This window comes from Dreissena polymorpha, chromosome 4 (assembly GCF_020536995.1).
Source record: "Dreissena polymorpha isolate Duluth1 chromosome 4, UMN_Dpol_1.0, whole genome shotgun sequence".
Classification (NCBI taxonomy): domain Eukaryota; kingdom Metazoa; phylum Mollusca; class Bivalvia; order Myida; family Dreissenidae; genus Dreissena; species Dreissena polymorpha.
This window is the reverse complement of record NC_068358.1, coordinates 94,009,395-94,033,391: the sequence shown is the minus strand read 5'-3', so window position 1 is coordinate 94,033,391 and position 23,997 is coordinate 94,009,395. Positions and strand designations below refer to the sequence as shown.

At 38.1% G+C, this 23,997-nt stretch overlaps 1 protein-coding gene across 1 annotated transcript; it reads right to left on the bottom strand.

Moving 5' to 3' along the window:
• Positions 1-582: 582 nt before the first annotated feature.
• Positions 583-21,137, bottom strand: LOC127877364 (uncharacterized). Its single transcript, XM_052423115.1, has 13 exons — positions 20,832-21,137; positions 18,487-18,631; positions 15,986-16,061; positions 15,168-15,397; positions 14,680-14,868; positions 14,414-14,496; positions 13,943-14,083; positions 12,814-12,957; positions 9,587-9,776; positions 5,654-5,758; positions 3,945-4,129; positions 3,265-3,523; positions 583-958 (listed from the first exon to the last, which is right to left on the bottom strand). The coding sequence occupies exons 1-13, from the start codon at positions 21,057-21,059 to the stop codon at positions 633-635; spliced, it is 2,301 nt and encodes a 766-aa protein (XP_052279075.1). The 5' UTR covers positions 21,060-21,137; the 3' UTR covers positions 583-632.
• Positions 21,138-23,997: the final 2,860 nt, after the last annotated feature.

Here is a 23,997-nt window from a genome sequence, read left to right as displayed (position 1 = left end):
AGAACGTTTATTATCTACAACTTGCAAGGTCATTCTTGAAACGGAACTTGAGGCGGGTAATTTCTGCTTACAAAAACGTGTGCATATGTTATTCATGAATACGGAACAATGTCTAACACTTTCAGTGCTGGAACCGAGTTTTGAAGACCTTTGCAATAGTTTGGATCCAGATAAGACGCCACAGAACGTGGTGTCTCATCAGGATCCAAACTGTTTGCTATTCTGATAGTATTCTTTGAAAAACAAATCGAAGAAATTGCTAATATTAGAAATTCTGCAGACGACATTTTAGCAGACGACAAATTTCACAGCATGCAAAGGGCTAAAACAATGTGATGAATCACTCGTAATAAGTGAATATGGTCGCACGTTTTCTGGATAAAAACAAACAAACAAGAGCGGAATACCATATTTAAATGAAAAATATATTCGAAAAATGTAGAACCCTCATCGTCACATTTACCAGTATGTGTACGTGCAGCAAATTTCATTGGAACATTAATGTTAAGCACATAGAACTACACATATTCGACGGTGTCATGTTTAAATTGGCCAAAGTTGAAACGAAAAACAAAGCAAAAGAAAACAAAGGCAAATAATATTTGTTCAAAACATACTATTCTCTTCTATGACTACACAATTTTTTTGTAATACAAAAGATCTCGATCAATTGTCGGCTTGGTTCGGATACTCATAGGAACATTCGCGAAGGATTCAGAATGAACCTTAGTTTTCCGCCTAAGTATTTCCTGCAGAACCTTGTTCCGGTATTCGTACCACTTCCGGTTTCGTTGAAACTCTTCATAGAGCGTCTTGTTACTCGGAATACAGTTCTCGCGCTCGCTTTTCATGTGTCTGAGCTGCTCTGATTTCCCCATGATGCTGAACTGGGCGGATTTTATGACAACGCATTCGGTCTTGCCCCTCGAAATAATGAAAGTGTCGCGCATAGATTCGCCTGAAAACAATAAATGTTAGTATCAACCTAAATGTTTGAACTCGAGTGTGTGAAGTTCAAATTGTATTTGATATAATTATAATTATTTTAATATTTAGGGGTGTATTACAAACATAAAACTTAAAAGAGAAAGCACAACTTTCAAAATACTCAAAATATGATGCTGGGGTGACCGTCTGATACTGTATGAAATTTCAATGTACAGTCCAACCTGTCAATAAAGACCACTGAAGGGATTTGGTCGTTGTGGTCTTTGTTCACAGGTGGTCTTTATTCGCAGGGTCGATCAAAACTTTGCAAAATATGCTTGTAGTTTTTTTAACAGATACCTTATCTATGTATGTGCTCTATTGTTTAAATGTTTAAATACGTATGCATGTATAATGAAATCAAGGATTAAAAACACAGTTTTGTTTTACATTTGTATATTTATTACATGTTGTATTTCTATTCCCTTATGTTTTTATTATTTATTTAATTTATCATATACTGTATAAATAACTATTGACATACATGTATACGTACATGTACATGTAATTCTACAAAGAACAAAGTACAAAATATACATAACATAGCAAACATTTATACATGAAATACATGAATCACTACTACACAACAAGTAAAGTTGACAATAATGGACAATAAATGACCTGATATTTATATAAGACTGAAAACATCCAAGAATAAGATTCCAGACAGATACTCATCGTACATAATCTCATGTTTACGCTTTAAAATGCTCTGAATTTGAGTTTTTCCTACACCAAGATCACTAGCCACTCGTCTACAACTGTGTCCTTTACCTAACAAACTAATGACCTTAACGCGTTCTTCCAACGTCAAGAACTTACGCTTGGAAGCCATGATGGCTAACTTGAACTGACAATTTACTTTTCTATAATCTATAAACGTCTTTTTATGGAGAAATTTAAACAGAGAATGACTATCAAAATCTTTGTCTTTAATAGGCATCGTAAATAATATGAAACCGTTAATTTCCTTAATGAGTTTATGAAAGCCCCAAATTTGTCTTTGATATTTTCGGCAAATAGTACACTTATCGCGAGTCTCTTAAATACAATGGCAAATTTTTACACTTTTGACAAACTGTCAAATGCATTAAAGAAGCAGGCGACAACCAATTAGCAATGCGTGTTAAATAAAAAAACAACTGCTATCGAGTGCAATAAACTGTCACTTGCCAATATCTCCATAGCGACTGACGAGTCCACTGGTAAGATGTGTATCACGTGACTACGCAGCGTCCTGGCGGCCATTTTGTTTTTTGAAAATTGCGAAATCGTTGATTTTTATGATTGCAGTGGTCGTTGTAAGCTATCAAAATGGAGATTTGGGAATGTAAAAGGGTGGTCGTTGGTCTTTGTTCACAGGTGGGCTTTATTCGCAGGTTCAATATATAGTGAAATCGTTCGGGAGGAAATCGATGTGGTCGTTATTGACTGTTGGTCGCTATTAACAGGCGGTCGCTCGGGCAGGTTGGACTGTAAACACATTCACTGTTTTTGTTTCATATTACTTAGTTATTTTTACTTAACCCAATTATGCCTAGTGGACTCTCCCATCCTGCAAAATTGGATCAATTTATTTCCAAAATTAGGGATGTCTAGTATATTTATTTCTATATTTAAAATTTTCTTACAGAAATTCCTTTAAGCAAACAGCGCAGACCCTGATGAGGCGCCGCATCATGCGGCGTCTCATCTGGGTCTAGGCTGTTTGCCAAGGCCTTTTTTCTAGACGCTAGGAATAAATGGGTTAAGACAGACCACAGTGGCCTGCTCAATATACAAACAGTGAAATAACACATTAAAAATAACTTAACAAATCGGGACCAACACAGTCGCTCAGTTCAGACAGAGATATATGTCCACTTTATCAGGTTTAGTGTAGAAAATTACAAATATATGAGGAATTCGAAGCTCTACTGAAACGACTGCATCTCTTTACCTCCTAAAATCTTCGATTTCCACTCCAGTCATATTTCTATATTTTAATTGTTTCGAACGCAATCTCTAAATGAGGTTCGCTACGGGAAAACGGGGTTTAAATGCACGTTCAGTCCGCGCAGTCTTATAAGGGAGAAATATGTCCGCCAAGAGCAAATTTTCATTTAAAAAGAGACTTCCTTTTAACCGTAAATTTAAATACAAGCGGAAAGTATCGCCCCTGATAAGCATCTGCAGACTGCAAAGGCTAATCTGAGACGACACTTTACACACTTGCAATAAGCCCCATTCTCCCAAAAAGCGGCTCCAATGTATTCCATAAACCTTAAAAACACAGACCTGTTCCAAAATAGTTGCCTGGCAACAGCGTGGTCACGGTGAGATAGCGGACCTCGTCTCGCTGCTGGCGTCGACTTTTAGCGTACGATTTCAACAGGAAGTCCTTTCTCTTGTTGGCCGCGTCCGGAAGTAGAATGTTGGGCCGCAGATACGGCGACTGGTGGCGCACGAGAAGGATCCTTCGAACTATCTGACACTGGCCTTTTCGAATGAAAAAGACGCTGTCGTCCTCCTCTTCCGCGGTTTCTTGGTAAATCACCTGAAGCAGGCGTCCAATAGAAGAAAAAAATAAACATTACAAATAAATGCTCACTACGCTTGTCAATTAAATCACTGGCCTGAATACATCTAAACTAGAAATTGAAGGACTGATGTGGAATTGGAAATATTGGACATAAAATATTTGAGCCTCGCTCTGTGAAAATGGGGTTTAATGTATTTGCGTTGAGTGTCCTCTCAGCTTAGCCTGTGCAGTCCGCACAGGCTAGCTAGAGACGACACGTTCCGCCTAAACTGGATTTTCAGCTGGAAGAATCTTACTTTAAAAGAGTACAATAAAAGTGAAAAGTTTCGCCCTTGATAAGCATGTGCGGACTGCACATGCTAATCTGGGACGACACTTTACGCACATGCACTAGACATCATAGCTCGCCTTATTTGAATAAACCACTTCGCCTTACAGTGTTATCCTGGTACTCCCTGAGATCGGAGGAGTCGGCGCATATCTGTAGCTGGTGGTCCGTCCACGACCGGAAGTGCTCGCAGGCGCGCATGAAGTTATAGCGTATGGTGTAGTCGCGCTCCCAGCGGGTCCGCAGGACTTGGTTGAACTCGTCCTTGCCCAGGCTGATGACCTCCGAGGTACCTGAGGATAAATGGAGTTCTTTTGTATTGTTTACAAACAGGGAGAAATTGAAGAGGGAACATTTATCGTAGTCAAGTTGAGCCGTTTATGCCAGAGTCGCAACACGGATCATTTAACAAGTCATGCGTCCAAACCGCACGGAAGCCCCAATATTCCTCTTTTTTTCATAAAACTGCGCTTATGTCACAAACAAGTTGCTGATGACAACTTTGACCTTTGACCTCTAAGTGCGACTTTGATCTGAAAAGTAATGAGACTTATGATACATGCGACACTGAGACTCCTTTTGAGGGTCATTATGGGGTAAGTTATTTTAACATAATATGATGAGTGACAGTGTGTTCAGTACAGACAAGCTGTGCTAATTTTTATGTGTGAACTCAGCCTGAGTTCAGGGAGGGAGGGAGCCAAGAGTTATATGCGAATGCATTTGTACCAAGTTATTTTTCGATCCATTCATTAATACCAAAAGTTTGGCTGACATGAAATTTCAAACTGTTTTATGGCACATTTGACCTTTGACCCATATCTATGACCTTAACCTCTGAGGTAGGGAGACTGATATTACACGCGACGAATCGTCTAATAATGGCCATTTAAAACATATATTAATATATGGTTGAGACAGAAATTATCGCACAGACAGACAGAGAGACAGACAGAGAGAAAGACAGACAGACTGACTGACTGACGGACTGCTGAAAGCCGGGTTCTGCGTAGATGTTGGGGGCATGAGGCTATTCATTACGATATACATGTATATATTGAACATAGGACGGAGTATAATAAGCGTTTACCTTTCTTAATTTGTTATTTATTTAATGAATAATGCAGGGAAATATTAAAAAAGCTTATGAGTCTTGTAAATAAAAGTGCGTTCATTTACCCATTTATGCCTAGTGGACTCTCCCACCCTTCTAAAGTGGATCAATTTATTTCCAAAATAAGGGATGTCTAGTATATTTATTTCTATATTTAGAATATTTCTTACAGAAATTCCTTTAAGCAAATAGCGCAGACCCTGATGAGACGCCGCATCATGCGGCGTCTCATCTGGGTCTACGCTGTTTGCCAATGCCTTTTTTTCTAGACGCTAGGCATACATGGGTTAATTACGGTTCTAAGAGTCAGCCTAGACGACAAAGCTCATGTGTGGGCTCATACGGGATACAAAAAAGTCATGAAAAATGTCACAAGAATTAGAAGAGACATATTCGAGCAATTGAAAGCAGCAAGAAGACAAGAAACCCGTGAACACGTGAAAATGGATTCCTTACTTTTAGTCTTCATCGAGAATACATTCTTTCATTTTTCATAGTGAAATAAAGGATAATTCACTGAATATAAGGGGAAGTAACAACTATTACTATGAAACTAGCGCGATAACGTCGATGCAGCTATCTCCCTTTTAGATACCTAACGATCGGAGACACTTCCTACAAACTCATTAATAGCGAACGATTGTTTTTTGGTTTTAATGTGATTGCTGCCCCTATGACAGCGAACAGGATTGCAGAGCGGTACCTTTGCAAACTGCGGTGAATTCCCTCCGCATGTTTCGTACCATCGCAAGTTCACCGAACGTGGAGCCGGCTTTGAGCGTCTGAATATGGTAGCACACTTCTTCTCCTGAAAAGAAATACTTATGGATCGTGCTCTGTGAGAGGTTCAATCTATGTGTGTAAAGTGTCGTCACAGATTAGCCTGTTCGGAATGCACAGGCTAATCATGGATCACACTTTCCGCCTAAACTAGATTTTTGCTAAGAAGAGACTATCCATTACACGAAAAAGAATCAAAAAGTAGCGGAAAGTGTTGTCCATAATAAGCGTGTGCGGACTGCACAGGCTAATCTGGGACAACACTTTACGCACATGCATTAAACCCCATTTTCACTGAGCACGGCTTAAATATATATCCACTGAAACCGAAATGAGCATTGATATTACATTTAATGATTCACCAAAATCGGACATATACCGCCTAACACCCAAACAAGAACTTTCAAATTGTTCTACAAGACGAGCATGTATACGCTTTATGAAAGAATAATCTAAATGAATTATTATATCATGAATTTACTATTCAATTAACAGTGCAAGTGCGCCTGGCGATGTGCCTATATGTTGTATGGCAGTTTCCAAAGGCAAATTGTCAATTGCGGAATGCCAAATAATTATTTATTGTTTTTTATTTGTAATATTGATCTGCCAGCTTTTGGTAAATAGCACTCGCAAATAAGCAGTAAGAATCTTCACACTCCCCGAAATTTAACCTTAATATAGCATGCGGTGTTAAGGAACACATTGCGAGTGAGAAACACATTCCGGGGCTTAAACCGATTTTAAAAGAGCTCCAAGCCACTCTCTTGACCCATAATTATTTACAAAACTTGGCAGGGATTAAAAAAATTACCTCATTACATTACGATGGAAATTAAAAAGACATACGCGAGAAAATACTTCAATTAAATTGCAAAGTAACTTCTCAATGGTTTGATAAGGCTTTTTTAAGGCTGGATGAAATCAAACCAAAACGATTATCAGTTACATCTCGTCTTTGATAACAAAAACATAGCATCTTATATTCAGATCATCTTCGTACACTTCAGGAAAATCCGTAATGCGGTTGCAAAATGACACAGTATGTAGATGGTTTTGAATGTACTTCTACATAAATAACATAGTACGTTTTAAATTGCTTGAAAGAATGATCAGTCTCACACCTTATTACCATTAATGTATTATAATTTAACTACAAGCTCAGTATATGCATTTAAAATGTATGTAAGTAATGTAACATAACATACAAGTAACAAATGGGCATTTATTAAAACTATTTAACTTTTAAAACATATGTATTAAATATGTATCCCACATATAAATGACAGTCTTTTAACGCTGAACATGTATGAAAACATACATTGATGGGCGTTCCCCGATGGCACCATACAATGCGGCTTAAGAGTTCCCGGAATAAAGCGCGGAAAATAATTAGTATTCAAAGGCATACAACTCAATGAAAAATTAACGGAGAAATACAAAATGACAGTAAAAAAAGAGCATAGAAACTTTCATCAAATTCGGAGCGTTAGTTCCGAATGTCTCGCACAGGAACTTAAAATCCATTTGAAAATGACGAATTCATAGTCAAACGACAATAACTTCCCCGAAACCCATTGGAACAACTTAACAACAACGGTGCGCATGTCCGCCATATAGGGTGTTGCATATCGTGTTTGTTAAAATTTGGATCATAAGCGTCTATGATCTCGCACGGAAATGAAAATCCACTACAAAGTGATATATAAACAATCATAGCACAATAAGTCCATGCAAAACCATCAGACCAGAACGATCCGTCGATTGTGCGCATCTTCACGTTTTCATCGATTCGGATCATTATGTCTGGCTTTCCGGTAAGAGTTGTGTTTGAAGGACTTGGTCATGACCTTGACGAACCGGTTTCTATCCCCTCTCCCGGCACATGTGAGTTTGGTTTGTGGTCACCATACCGGAAAGATTGGGTTTCCTAGGGATACTCCAGTTCATCATCACAGCAAAAGAACGCGGCAAAAAATATCGGTACACAAATAAACAGCTGGATATTACAGCTTTAAATAAATCTTCGTCCCGTCGTGATTCTAGTAAGTTAACTATGAAGGAGTGCGGGTATACACTCCGGGTCCTCAAAATATGTTGCCTCGGGAGCGGACGGACCTCATTTTCTTCAAAATGCACATTAATCATCTTTATAACACCCTGAAAAGTCATTGCACTGGCACGTCCTGACAAGATGCGCATGACCGTCTCATGTGGATACTGCATAACAAGTGTCATTCAATTATCCCCACGCTTTTTGAAAAGCTTTGGAATATTATGGTTATCTCCGCCGTCTGCCCGGTTGTCCGTCTGTCTGTCCGTCAGTCCGTCCATCCTGGCCACTATCTCCTCCTACACTATACGCACTAGAACCTTGAAACTTACACACATGGTAGCTATGAGCATATGTGCGACCCTGCACTATTTGGAATTTTGATCTGACCCCTGGGTCAAAAGTTATGGGGGTTGGGGCGGGGCCGGGTCAGAGATTTTCACTCATTTTTTTTAGGTTATTTTACTATAATTTCTTCATTTCTACACCGATTGTCTTCAAATTGATACCGAACCTCTCTTATGACAATACGGTCAAACTCAACTATGCATGGCCCCATTACCAACCCTGGGGCGCCCCGCCCACATTGGCCACACCCACCCAAAATTGCAGTTTTACTATAATTTCTTCATTTCTACACCGATTCACTTCAAATTGATACTGAACCTTTCTTATGACAATACGGTCAATCTCAGCTATGCATGGCCCCATAACCAACCCTGGGGCAACCCGCCCACATAGGCCACGCCCACCCAAAATTGCCTTTTACTATAATTTCTTCATTTCTACACCGATTCACTTCAAATTGATAATGAACCTCTCTTGTGACAATACGGTTAATCTCACCTATGCATGGCCCCATTACCATCCCTGGGGCGCCCCGCCCACATAGGCCACGCCCATCCAATATTGCCTTTTACTATAATTTCTTCATCTCTACACCGATTCACTTCAAATTGATAATGAACCTCTCTTGTAACAATACGGTTAATCTCAACTATGCATGGCCCCATTAGCATCCCTGGGGCGCCTCGCCCACATAGGCCACGCCCACCCAATATTGCCTTTTACTATAATTTCTTCATTTCTACACCGATTCACTTCAAATTGATACTGAACCTCTTTTATGACAAAACGGTCAATCTCAACTATGCATGGCCCCATTACCAACCCTGGGGTGCCCCGCCCACATAGGCCACGCCCACCCAAAATTGCCTTTTACTATAATTTCTTCATTTCTACACCGATTTACTTCAAATTGATACTGAACCTCTCTTATGACAATATGGTCAATCTCAACTATATATGGCCCCATTACCAACCCTGGGGCACCCCGCCCACATAGGCCACGCCCATCCAAATGTGCCTTTTACTATAATTTCTTCATTTCTACACCAATTCACTTCTAATTGATACTGAACTTCTCTTATGACAATACGGACAATATGGTCAATCTCAACTATGCATGGCCCCATTACCAACCCTGGGGCGCCCCTGGGTCAAACATGCGGCGTTGTGATACGCGTCGGCCTCTGCCGCGCCATTTCTACTTCATTATTGTCTTAGATCAAGCGCGACGGGAGAACGAACGCACGGACGGTAGGACCGTGCAGTCGTACGGATATGATTATCAGAATATGTCGTTCAGATTCATGCAAAACAAATCCCATCAAAATTACAATTCGGTCGGACGGACAAAGCGGCGACGGTATGCTGCCCTCTTCGTGGAAGAAGAAGCATTAATATGGTGTATCAAATATTATGTTATACGTCTTTTGAATATCAAGCGCGTCTCCTCCTGACCTATATCGGTGACATCCGTCCGCTTGAGGTCCACCTCACCGGAAATGACGAAGTACATCCGGGAACCCGGGTCGCCCTGTTTCACAATGACGCGCCCGTTTGAGAACTCGTCGTACCACATGGACCGTGACAGATCCTGTCGGACAGACGCCGGGTACTTCATAAAAACCGGAAGTCGCGACAAGAGATCCTGTTAAAACGATGCAGGTCATGTAGCCGTGATACTTATATACGATATTTTTTATTAAACAAGTTAAAACATATGATATGTAAATAAAAAAGAAACTATAATTTTACAAAGATATTAATACAAGTATTATGGAACCATTTCATTTCCTTGTGTGTGGAAAGTTTTAAGTGCCTCGATACCATGCGTCCATAAGCCCAACACATCATCCACAAACCGGAAGTATGCGAGTGGTTGCTTTTCTGACCGCCGGAACAGTTCCTCTTCCCAAGCACCCATGTAGGTTGATGCATAGTTCAGCCCGAGGCGTGAGCCAATTGCCGTCCCTTCCGTCTGTATAAAGTGTTCGTCGTTGAATGATAAGGTGTTGCTCTCCAACACAGTGTCCATCATCACGATGACGTCCTCTGTAGGAATTTCCGTGTCCGTTCGCCTGTTTAAAGCCTCTATAGCAGCAGCACGGGCCTCATCTCTCGGGACACTTGGATACAGGGCCTTCACATCTAAACAGAGTATTAGCGTACCTTCCGGAAGAGGTTGTTTTAATTTTTGTATTTTGTTTAAGAAGTCCATAGTGTCTCTTACAAACGACGGAAGTGACGTCACATGGCTTCGCAACTGGTCCTCAACAATTTCCGCCATTTTCTCTGTCGGGTGGCTTCTACCATTCACAAAAGTGCGTAACGGCATTCCTGGCTTATGTAACTTCGTGTTCCCTTGAAGCTTACCGGAAGTGCCATCGTTCCCTGTCATGTATTGTCAGAGATCACTGTCTATGGAACCTCTTTTGTACAGATTGTCTACCACCTTTTTTTACCTTGTTTTGCACTGATGTTGTTTTGTCGTCGGTTACTTCCTCATATGTGTCGCTATCGGAAATTTCACCTTTTAATTTTTTTATGTAATCTGTGCTATCCATTACGACTATACCAGAACCTTTATCAGCAGGCCGAATGACAATTTCATCGTCGTTAAGAAGTTCTTTCAGAGCGTATTCTTCAGATTTACTCATATTGAGTTTAAACTTTCTTTTGAGACCCTTGAGGATGTCATCCTTTACAGCCTTGACATACGTATCCAACCATTTATCGCGGCCTGCTTTTTGAGTCCATGTTGACGGCGTCTTCTTCCTGTGCGGTTTCTCTTGATAAGGATGTCCTTCTTTCTCTTCAGAGTAGAAATATTTTCGCATGCGACGTTCCCATGCAGTGAGGTCCGTCAACAACTTGCCTTTGTCAACGACACTTCTTGTTGGAACAAATTTCAATCCCTTAGATAGAACTCTTATTTGTGAGGCTGTTAGTTGCTTCTTAGACAGGTTAGTCACTACAGCCGGTTGGACCGACGGTCCCCCAGTGACGATAACACAAATATATATATGAACAACTACAGACCTACAGTAAGCCTACAGTTACACGGGCTAACAAGCGAAAACAAAAACACACATTCCAAAACTTCTACGAATAAAGTAAAATCAAGCATACACACGCTTATAAAAAAGTTATTTTGACATCTAAAAAGAAAACAATTTGAATTTTAAACAATAAATGATTCATACTTGCATAAGCTTCCACACTGCAAAGGAAATCAAAGAGACAGATATGCTTATTTAAACAAATACTTTGCAAACATATTTCAGCAGAATACGCATTTAAAAACATAAACATGAAGTAATTGAGCCTAAAAACATAGACAATGCTCAAAGTTTGTTCAGATGCGTTTTCAGGTAAATGTTACTAAAATAATCATACCATACGATTTAAGATCTTGACCATATTACAGATCATTCATTAACTTATGGGTTTGTGCTTCGAGTATGGTTTCAAAAATACTCTATACTTTTGGACGTCCCTTTTGGCAAGAACAAGAAAACGCGCCATTTTCACTTGCTGATTGGTATTGTTGTAAATAATGTTTCAGAAGATATTTTGTTAAGTTATTTCTCTATAAAACTATGAATCGTTGTTTATTGATAAAACTGCGATGTGACACCTGGGGTTTAAACCCTTTTACCACTTAGATACGACTTGGTTTTTGTAGTCCCGCAGAAAGTTTAATTTAATTAAAGACCTTTCTTACTACATTCAAGTTTTTAAGACTTCATTTCAAACCCTTAGATACTGATGAGCAGTAAACAGCATACAACCTGAACAGACTGCGAGTTACTCGCAGGCTGTTCTGGTTTTATGCTGTTTGCACATAGCAATTTACCCTTTGCTTCTGAGTTGGAAAGTATAAAGACGATAAATAATCATTGACAAACATTATTGAGCCTCACTCTCTGGAAAACGGGACCAAGTCCGGGGTAATGTGCGTAAAGTACTGTGTCAGATTAGCCTGTGCAGTCCACACACGCTAATCAGGCATGACACTTTCCGTTAAAACTTGATTTTCGCTACAACGAGACTTCTTGTAGACAAAAACATACAAAACAAAAGAAAGTGTCGAATATCATTAGCCTGTGCGGAGTGCACAGGCTATTCTGAGACGACACTTAACACACATGCATTAAACCCCGTTTTCCCAGTGCAAGACTCAAATAGAAGATTAGTTGAATGTTGGAAAAGGATGATGTCTGTTATGCAGGGAACGAAACATTCGACCATTCGAGGGCTCGACCATCTTAGGAACCAACATTCATTGATATGCATCATGCTTCTTAATTGCTGTGACAACGATATAAATATTGTTGTTTCCAACGATGGTCGACAAGGCGCTCTACACGAATTGCACTAAGCTGTTTCAAGCCTCGCATGATAAACTTTATGTTATAGCCAAAACTGATCTCATGTTCCCTATATCATGCGTCGCGTCATGCTAAGATGAGTCTTACCCTTATAGAGTTTTGACTGACATTCATCTGCGAACATTAGTCCAAAGACTGAATGAAAAGTCATGGAAAAAAACGAGCATACAGACAGAACAATTGCTATTTGCTTCCCGGCAAGAGTAGATTCCGGCGCAAAAAATAGTTAAAAAATATCACTAGAGCTAACTCACAGTGGTTAGTCATTAAGACGTCACAAGAACGTGCACCCACCGTCAGAATCCTTACGTCCTCCTGTGTTCGATCACATGCCCGCTTCTTCAGCGCATTGCGTGCCCTCAGTGACAACGCCCCGTAGCTGCTCTTTGTATTGAACTCGCTCAAATCGAAGGAGATTTCAAAGCCTCGGTCGTAACGCTTCAACGTAAATTAACCCATTTATGCCCAGTGGACTCTCCCATCCTTCTAAATTCGATCAATTTATTTCCAAAATTAGGGGTGTCAAGTAAATTTATTTCTATATTTTGATTATTTCATAAAGAAATTCATTTAAGCAAACAGCGCAGACCCAGATGAGACGCCGCATTATGCGGCGTCTCATCTGGGTCTACCTTGTTTGCAATGTCCTTTTTTCAGGACGCTAGGCATAAATGGGTTAAAGTTTGATACACGTTCACACAATTTATACTAAGCCAGAATGATAACTAATATTCAACGCTTAAAGTTTCCGGCTTCACAAATGATTACAAATGGCATATTTATATCTACAATTTGATTAACTAAATTGAAATGAAGTTCGTTTAAGCTTTTACGACATCATAATTAAATGACCGTAAAGTGGAAACCATCGTACATCCTGATGTGCAAATATTTAAGTCATTTACTGACAACTGTTCTTCTTAACCCATTTATGCCTAGTGGACCCTCCCATCCTTCTAAATTGGATCAATTTATTTCCAAAATTAGGGATGTCTAGTATATTTGTTTCTATATATAGAATACTTCTTACAGAAATTCCTTTAAGCAAACAGCGCAAAACCTGATGAGACGCCGCATCATGCGGCGTCTCATCTGGGTCTACGCTGTTTGCCAAGGCCTTTTTTTCTAGACACTATGCATAAATGGGTTAGGGTGAGATAGTTTGCCGATCGGGTCCCAAACAATAACATTTAAGCCGCGCTTTGGGAAAACTGGGCTTAATGCATTTGCATAAAGTGTCATCTCAGATTAATCAGGGATGGCACTTACCGCTTATATGTTATTTTTCATTTTAAAGGAAGCCTCCTCTTAGTGGAAATCCGGTTTAGACACAAAGTTTCGTCCCTGATTAGCCTGTGTGGACTGCACATGCTTATCTGGGACGACTCTTTACGCACATGCAGTAAGCCCCGTTTTCGCTCACCTTGAACGGCTTCAGCTTCTCACTCTCCTCAATGCGCAGCCTGGACACGTTCAGAAGAACGCGCACGTGAATCAGCAGAGTAACAATGCGCCGAAAGTTGGCTAACACTTCTGCGCGCCGCTCCTCTGTCGTCTGTAGGGCCTAAAAAATAATCCACACACATGTAAGACTCCTGTTATGAGATACATGAATACTATAAATCGTGAATTAGTACAAGGCAGACTCCGCGAAGTCTTGGAAGAACCTTTCGGACACATTTCTAAATAGTTTGGGAAAGAAGACACTTAATTAATCTGACAGACACACATGCCCAAATACAAAATAGGATTTAAGCTTTGTGAATGCGTGTGGAAAAGATAATATCTCAAAGTACACGGTGAATGAACTACATCATATATAGCAATTAACCTTCGTCTCAACGATTGTACAGAGATGGTTCGTGTCAGTAAAGAGAAGCAACACGATACTTACTATTTTGCTGACGGCCTGTAATTCTTCTTTAGATAACATCTTCGACAGTTTCGTTGGTCTTTTAATACGGGCTCTGGAGAAAGCTAATGGCGAATAAATGCGATTTTTTAAAATCAAGAAAATTTCACAAGATGAGGAATCGCGTCTTCAAATTGTATATTTCATCACATATAAAAGTAACTTTTTTATGATAATTATTTTTTTTTCAAGATTACATTGGCTGTAAAAGAAAAATTTATTTTACAAATATCCCTCTGTAAACATACTGAATCCTTGCATTTTGGGAGCTTTAATGGCGACAATGTTCTTCAATTTATGCTTGCTGCCGCCAGTTTCCGACGGAGAAGTCTTGATAGAGAGTTCATTTAAGTTTTTGGTAGTGACGTTAGTGCAGGCCTCGCGAACTATCGTCGGTGCCGGCACTTCTTCTGGCGGCTGAGGGACATTCTCTTGAGCTTTGAATTAACAACAAAATACAACCTCAAGAAATCGGCCATACAAAATACATGTATAATATAATATGAACGTGTGTGCATCTGCTGTGGATGCCGTTTGTGGTGATGATTGTGATGATGATGATGATCATGATGATGATGATAATAAGGATGATGACGATGACGATGCTCATGACGCTTATTAAAGCTACATGCATTTTTAAGAACAGGAAATGTACACGTATAAGTAATTGAAGGGCGTTCATTAATTAAGACCATGAGCATCGATTAAAATAATTGTAAATGAACTTTTAACACACCGGTTTCCACATCTATTTTTGGCAAGGAAACGGGATCTGCCGTTTCTGTTTTCTGTTTAACTTTCGGCTGGATCGGCCTCCGTAGACGTGAGGTGACGATGCCGTTCACACTCGATCCACGTCGAGATGCCTTCCGCCGTTGTTGGAAGCACAACATGTCCTGCAGAATCGATGGCCGATGAATTTTCTTCCGATTGTTAACGATCGGAGTCGTAAGAGGAAGTGTTTCCCTATCATACAACAAAAATGAGATTAAATACTTATATTAACATCGGTCCAAAAGACGCAGGGTCGACAAAGATGTGTTCCCGGAGAAGCCGTTTAACTTCCATAGCTAAATGTTTTATGACTAACTTTTTGAATAGCGTATGAGTCTTTGTGCAATGCCGTGTACATGTGTAAATCACATATGCAACGCCAAATAAGGAACCAAACCAACTTTATCATTTTTCAATGACAGCTTCCCTCTCGCGTACAACCTCTCCAATAACAGCGACATTACAAACAATCTGACCACCCGTAGTAATTCTTATAACCAAAGTGTTCATTCTCATGTTCAACCTTCCCGGAATGTTCATGAAACAACATCGTTGCACGACTGTATTCAGCTTCCAGAAAACTTCTTAAAAATATCAAAAAGCAATCACCTCTTGTTGAGAGCCAACAATTGCAGCACGTTAAAAACTCCGGCGAGTGCACTACGTTTGATATATGATATCTCATTTAACGGACGCTGTAACATTTAAATAGGAGAGAATTCCAAGAAAATATTTATGTCTTATTCTATACTATACCAAAATTAATTTGAATGAACTCACAGCCCAAATGTGTCAAGCGATTCGTCGTTTTCGTCGTCAATATACAGTACTGCTTTGCTGTATGGTGTTTTGACATCTGAAATATAAGAAAATAAGGACATGTAGTTTTTGGGTCAGCTATAAGTCATCGTCAGCTAAGAGGTTTTACGGGATGTTTTTTCTTGTATTATGCTTTTGTTACGAAGTGAGCTTGTGCGTAGTCATTTTATAAATTAAAATTAACATTATAATGCAGGTAAGGTCATATGACGTAACCTGGTTTGTTTGTCCGAAAAAAAAGTGTACACACACTCTTTCCTCTTCCCCTTAAAGGGATCTTTTCACGCTTTGGTAAATTGACAAAATTGAAAAAAGTTGTTTCAGATTCGCAAATTTTCGTTTTAGTTATGATATTTGTGAGGAAACAGTAATACTGAATATTTACCATGGTCTAATATAGCCATTATATGCATCTTTTGACGATTTTAAAACCTACAAATTATAAAGCGTTGCAACGCGAAACGATTGAATAATTTGGAGAGTTCTGTTTTTGTCGCTAAATTTTGTGAAACTACGAAGATTGCTTATATAAGGTATAAAATACGTCACATGTGTGTACTCGGCGGAATAGCTCAGTAGGGTAAAGCGTTTTTACTTCAGGACTCTGGCAGGACTCCAGGGGTCACTGGTTCGAAACCTGGTCCGGGCAATGTTATTTTCCTTTTTTTAAATATATTCTTGATTTTTTACTGGAGCTTTTACGATCCAATGTTTACATTTATCGATATAAAGCATTTAATGAATAAGTTAAAAAATGCCAAAATCTGTGAAAAGGCCCCTTTAAAATTCCCTTCCAATGGTTTACAAGCTTTAAACTGGCATAAACGAGATCAATAAATTAGCTGAACATCAAATCACATTAATGTCTTACTACAAGATAAGTATTGATGCAAGGGCGTCGGGAATTTCAGTGTAAAGGGCACTCAATGAAGTTACATGGAACTATATTATTTTTTTACTGTAAATATTAATATATTGGCCGATTATTTTAAACAAAATAGAAAAAGATTCTAGTACACCCATTATCTATGATTTTGTGTAATAACCTCCAAATAACCATTATCTATGACGTTGTGTTATAACTCCCAAATAACCATTATCTATGATTTTGTGTTGTAACCCCCAAATATTTCATAGTTCATTTTATTTACATTGGTTTCCTTTTTTACTGGCAATCCTTGTGCAGTTTTCATTAATGGAACAGAACTGTGTAGGTTTTTAAAAAATCTGCTTCATCTTGTAAGCGTAATTTCATATCTTTCTCAACTTCAATGGGGAGATGATTCTGAACTTATTCTTACGTTGCTCATTTACGATAGGGGTTGAGTACTCATTGATATGAAAACACTGTAAAGGTTTTAATGTGTTTACGAACCCCCCCCCCCCCCCCACCCTCTCACACATATATTTCATGGGCATAATAAAAACAAAAAATGGTTACAATAAAACAGCATATTAATTTAAACTAAAATGTCTACATCAAAACAAAAAGTTAACATAGAACACAAATAAAATAATTTGATTCTACTGGGGCTCGAACCTTGGGCCTCTCACATGTGAAGCGAGCTAGTAGCCACTACACTACGGAACCGCTTGAAAATCACCTTCTAACTAAGATATTAATAAGTGACTGTAGTGAAACGGTTATCAACAAAGCAATCAACCGTGTAATCGCTGTCGTCTTGTAAAATTTATGAAAATACACGTTAACCAAAACTCGAACAGCAAAAGTCTGCGCTATTGTTAGAAAAACCACAAAATAAATATATTTTGATTATGTTTTGTTTTTATACAAAACCAGAAAGTTTCACCAGTTCGCGTATTTGCCCTGCCCCTGTGATATTTTATTATTGCCCAGTCCATGTTATCAGTTATTAATTAAAAGAATTAGCTTTGCAATATTGGCAATAAATGTTGTAGTAAATGTAATAGGCACAAATGCAGTACTAATTTACACTAATCTGCTCAAAAAATCAACACTATGCAAGATAGTCTGACAACAAAAATATATACATTGATCCGTAAAATAACTTCTCCTCCCATAAGCGAAAAAAAAGTATTACATACGAGTCGCCGCACTTCAGTGCGACGCCAATAAAGTTAAACTCAACAATTCTTTTTAAACCAACAAGACTGAAATATGTATGATACATTTAATAGCCAAGACTATCTATAACGCATCGAAACTGGGAAAACGATGATAAATGCATGTGCGTAACGTTTCCTCCAAGATTAGCCTTCACAGTCCGCACAAGCGAATCTGGGACAACACGTTCCGCCTAGACTGGATTTTTGTTTAGAAAGACTTCCTTTAAACGAAAATTATATTTAAGCAAAAAGTGTCGTCACTGATTAGACTGAGCGGACTGCATAGGCTAATATGAGGGAGCACTTTCCCACATGCAATTCAGCCTCGTTTTTTCCAGAAGTAGCTGGACCTATCTCGTATACAGGATACTTACCAGATTCTTTGACATCATCACGGCTGTATGCAAGCCTGGAGTTGCTGCTGTTGCTATCGTGGATCGTCTGATCCTCCATCGGTAACGAGGTGAACAACGAGGCGCGCGTCTGAGGAGGTACTTCCGGCTCATCTTGACCAAGCAGCTGTAATGACATAGTGTTTTTTTCAGGGTACGGAGTTTCTTATGGTTCAGTAATTCATACAAATAATTTTGCAAATATTGAATGAATGATTTAATGCAAGGATGGATGGATGGATGGATGGATGGATGGATGGATGGATGGATGGATGGATGGATGGATGGATGGATGGATGGAAGAGAGGGAAGAGGAGGTAAGGGAAATGAAGGAAAGCAAGGAAATGAAACGAAAGACAATACAAATAAAATAAGACAGGAAAAGAACCGAAATGAAAAGGAAATAAAATTTAATGAAAATAACAAGCGGGCGGACGGACGGATAAACAGATAGATAGTGTTAAGTGATAACAATATTTATAGTTAAAATAACAATAATAATATTAATCATCATCATCAGTAATCATCATCATCATCATCATCATCATCATCATCATCATCATCATCATCATCATCATCATCATTATCATCATCATCATCATACTCATCATCATCAACAACAACATCATCATTATCATTTGTTACCATCATCATAATCTCACTCCAATATCGATGGCCATTTGCTTAGTTTCGATTCGATTTTTCTGCGGGTTGAGCAGATTTTTTTCCGCCCTTTGGCTCTTTCTAAAACTGATGAGTAACGAGAGCGCCGATGGCGCTGAAAGCATAGTTGCAAGATACAGGGAAGATGCTGCTGAAGTAAATGTTTAGGTCAAAATATACTAAATAGTTTCCTTATATGTTTCGATTAAAAGCGACAACTTTGAGCGAAAATAAATACAACATTTTGCACAAAGAGACCCCCATAACCATACCTTTTCTTGACGGGCATTCTTAGCTGAATCGATTTAAGCAATAAAAAAGATTTGTCATGTTCAAACCAAAAACAAATTCGACTCAAATCAAAATCGACTGTTTTTGCGCCTTTTTCGGCCGTTTTCTAGTGGATTGTAACCTTTTGCAGTGCCATTTTTTACTTTAATCTCCAACTTTATCCTATTTCAGGGATTAAGTAGTGAACACCTATGCTTCCCCTATCAATATCTCCAAACGATAAAACCAGAACAAAGTGTACAACATGCCTTCGAGGAAAATATGATGATTTGTTTAGAAAGTACAGCCCTTCATGACTCGATTATTTAGTATATTGTAGCCTTAACGATTGCTGACATCACGAGTCGCCCCCCTTGTTAACAAAATGCTCTATTTTTAGAAACGGGAATTCCAAATAGTGACGAATGTGAATGGTTACAAAATGACATAACTATGAAAATAAATACGTAGAATTACATTATTTCACGCATACCATTATGCAACCATCCGTTTTCTTTTCCGACTTGATACATTTACAGCTTTCCATTTAATATTTTACAGACACAGCACTCGTCCAGAATTCACGCGAATCCATTAAATCCGATGCCACATTTAAACCGTTAACTCTACTCGTAACGTAAATTTCTGGCTCAAAGTAAAACATTTTAACTTCAATTAACACATCTCTTACTTTTAAACTCTACTTCATCAAATCCATAGAAAGGCACGTCAGAATCCATGTCATAAATCAGAAAACATTCATCGTACTCCGCCATTTTTTACACATTTTCAAAGAATAAAAGTGCTTTATGCCCCACTTCCTGCTGAGAATATGTTTTAATTTCTATTTATAATTAACCGATGAAATGTTCCATATACTTTAACCAGGGCCTTATTAATTCAGTTATGTAAACATTTGACCTCTCACAGAACAGTAAACGAAGGAAATAGAAATTGGGATCCCATATAGATCTAAATTAGGTGTGAGGTCACTATCAACAAGAACAGAATTGTTTTACGAACGAAATTTGTTCTAGGTTATAAGAAGATTTTTTGACATAAAACGGTCTTAGAAAAATTCACTAAAAACGGTGTCAGTAATATTCTTGGAAGAAAACGTTAGAAAAACGTTTCCCCCAAAAAAATTGTAAGAATTACCATATGCTAAATTAAATAGATATTTCGTCTGATTTTTGATCAGGTAAGGCTTCAGAAAGGTTAACCGACCGATGTGGATTTTCAAAATGTGGTATATACCTTAAGCATAGGTGCAAGCACCTATGCTAAAAAATCGTATTCGTAAAAAATTACGCAAAAGTTAAACATTACATTTTACAATACGAATCAAAGGAAAGCCTAAGAACCATAACATTAAAACACAAACAACGAAAAACCTTTATATCCAATATAACACTTTTAGTGTCGCTTTGTTCGTCAGCATCAAACTCTTTCAATAATGCATCCGATGGAATCCATTCGATTTTCTTGAACACATGTTTAAACTTTCTTCGAAGCCGCGGTATTCCAAAGTCTTGCTCTTTTCGTACAGAATTTATCCAGCCAGTTAGACGATCGTCTCTTCTTTTCTTTGCTTTCTCAAAATGATCTTTACTGAATGACATTATAAATTAACGCATTTTTGTATGGTGTATTGAAACTAAAAGTGAAAGAACGTTGCCAATGACACAATTACCTTTGACCCTTACTTTTGTTTCAATACGAGGTTGCGCACGCGCACTGAAATATATCCGGTGAAACGAAAACCACATTAGTTCGGAAGGTCAGTAGAATTTCAGCGCCCTCTGAACTATTACACTCATATGTCATATGCAAACATTAGAAACCCAATGTTAATTGAGAAAAAAACATAAGCGCCGTATAATAAAATCATATTGAATCTAGAATACCTAATTTATTCTACATAAACTAGCATGCAACATATTTTCGCGATGTATCCTACCGTAACCCAAATTCGACGACACCTAAATTCGACTATGTTCTATTTTTATCGGTTTAATTTTAAATGGATGATTATTGTCTTGGAATCATTTTAAAAAATTACAGCCGAGTTAAAAATTATTATTTTTTGCTATATAAGTTTTTTCATTATTTGCTAAATATTGCTTTATGTAACCTAGTTCTGGCTACCATTAAGGGGGCAGGGGATATATTTTTGACCAAATTTCGAGTTCCGAAAGGCCGCAAACAGTCAAATCCATTGCATCAAAGCAGAAAGTGACACAAGAAAGCCTTTTTGTGTCAGTGTCATAGCATAGGCAATATACATTGAAAATACAACCAAAGACAAGGCTGGCTTCTTCACTTGTGAAACTATGGCCCTTGATCTTTCCCCCCGACCACCTCATTTTTAATGAAAAATTGAGAAATTTGACCCATTTCATGGCATGCACAGAACATTCAAACAGAATGCAATCCTAGTTTTGGCTACATTACTCACTAATTTCATCCCTGTGCTTTGTTTATTTGCCTAGAAAAGTGTCGCCCATACGTTTAGATTTTTCACAATTTACCTTCAAAATTTTGTTCTGTTTCTGCAGCGTGAAATATTGACTTCCGACAAAAGTGAAAACCTCCTTTTTGAAGATTAAAAATTTCCTTGCTAGGGAGCTGTGGCTAGTTGTAATGTTTTTTTCCAAAATTTTGAGACATTCTTTCTACAACCTAACACAAGAAATACATCTTATAAATACCTAATTGATTTTTAAAGACCATAGGTAACACCTACCCTAAAGATATGTAATTTTCATGGACCCCCCTTTCACTGATATATCCCCTGCCACCTTAAGTTTTTTAATATATGCATAATAAAACAAAAAGCTTTTCTTATATTAAAATATAATGTTAAATGAATTAAATGCAACATTTCTGAACTGTATCCTGTGTTTTGTTTGTATTTCATAGTAATTCCAAAAATTCACACAATTCAAGGGAAACAACCAGAACAGAAATAATCAAAAAAATAGTGTTCCTATTCACAACATTTGACTCTATTTAGTAGAGAAGCACACAAGTTATATGTCAAATGTTTAAAATGATTATTGACACTATCAATCAGTCTTACAGATGTATATTCCCATATGATTACATAATACATGCACCAAATATTGATATTCATTCATTAAAATACCATTCAAAATTAGATCACTCCATAAGAAATCACAGCACAGTTATAAAAACAATCACGCTACGAAAAACAAAGATGTACTTTTCAAAAAAGGAGTATTTCCAAACTATAAAGTTTCTGCAGGCATGTGCCCTGTGTAGAGAAACAAGTTCAAGATTCTATTCCGTTGAATTCAGACCCTGACCTGGAAAGTGTCGTGCGCTTTGGTGATTCTGTGGCTAACGATGTCTTGAATGCGTGTAATCGTTCTCGGGGTCCACTCGTTCTCCCTATTAAACTGCGACCACATCAAACAGTACCACAGTCTGAAAATCAAAGTGCTACAATTGGAAACAGTGGGCAAATATATCTGACTATGAGAACATCATTGTAAACAAGACACAGCTTGAAAACATTTTCAAGTGCATAAGGAACCTTCATGAGCACATATTTTCCTTTTGTTAATGCTTTGAGGCCCATAACTTAAGTGCTTGATGTTGACACAAAGTTTACTGTGGCATAAATGTGACACATGCATTTTTGATGACATGGCATGTTTATTTTCAAGATAATATAGTGCATGGTGAGCTTTAAGCCTTAGCCTTTTGCCGCGGAAACTACACCGCAGAACACCATAGACGCTTGGAGTGTACGCCCCCTTCCAGATGTGGCATTCACTTATTATTTCGTATTTATTATCAAATAAATGCTTCAATCTTAGTCTTTCTTCATCGGTTAGGTGTCACATGAAGAAATATGTTGCCATAATGACTTCAAATAAGAAGAAAAAGAGAATTTATGTTTGCGGCATGTTACTAACCACTATTTTGCATAATTTTCCTATTTTTACCAACTTTTTCTACAAAACGGCAGACTTATCTTGCTTATTTAAGTTTTCAAGCTCAGAAAATGTGCAAATGTAGATGCTATTACACAAATATGAGTTTAAACATTGTTTTCCAGTGCGAAACCAGCACACGTGAAATTTTCCTAATAATTAGCAATGGTTTTAACATTATTACCTCCCTTTGTTTTCCATAATCTCAACCATAGCGGTTAAAAGATATATGCAAAATTATGTTCGATTTGTTACCGCAACACATTTGTGGAATACATGTATCAATTTTCGTATGATATACACAATTTTAAAATTTTGCGTTTTGCTATTAAGGGGGCAGGGGATATATTTTTGACCAAATTTCGAGTTCCGAAAGGCCGCAAACAGTCAAATCCATTGCATCAAAGCAGAAAGTGACACAAGAAAGCCTTTTTGTGTCAGTGTCATAGCATAGGCAATATACATTGAAAATACAACCAAAGACAAGGCTGGCTTCTTCACTTGTGAAACTATGGCCCTTGATCTTTCCCCCCGACCACCTCATTTTTAATGAAAAATTGAGAAATTTGACCCATTTCATGGCATGCACAGAACATTC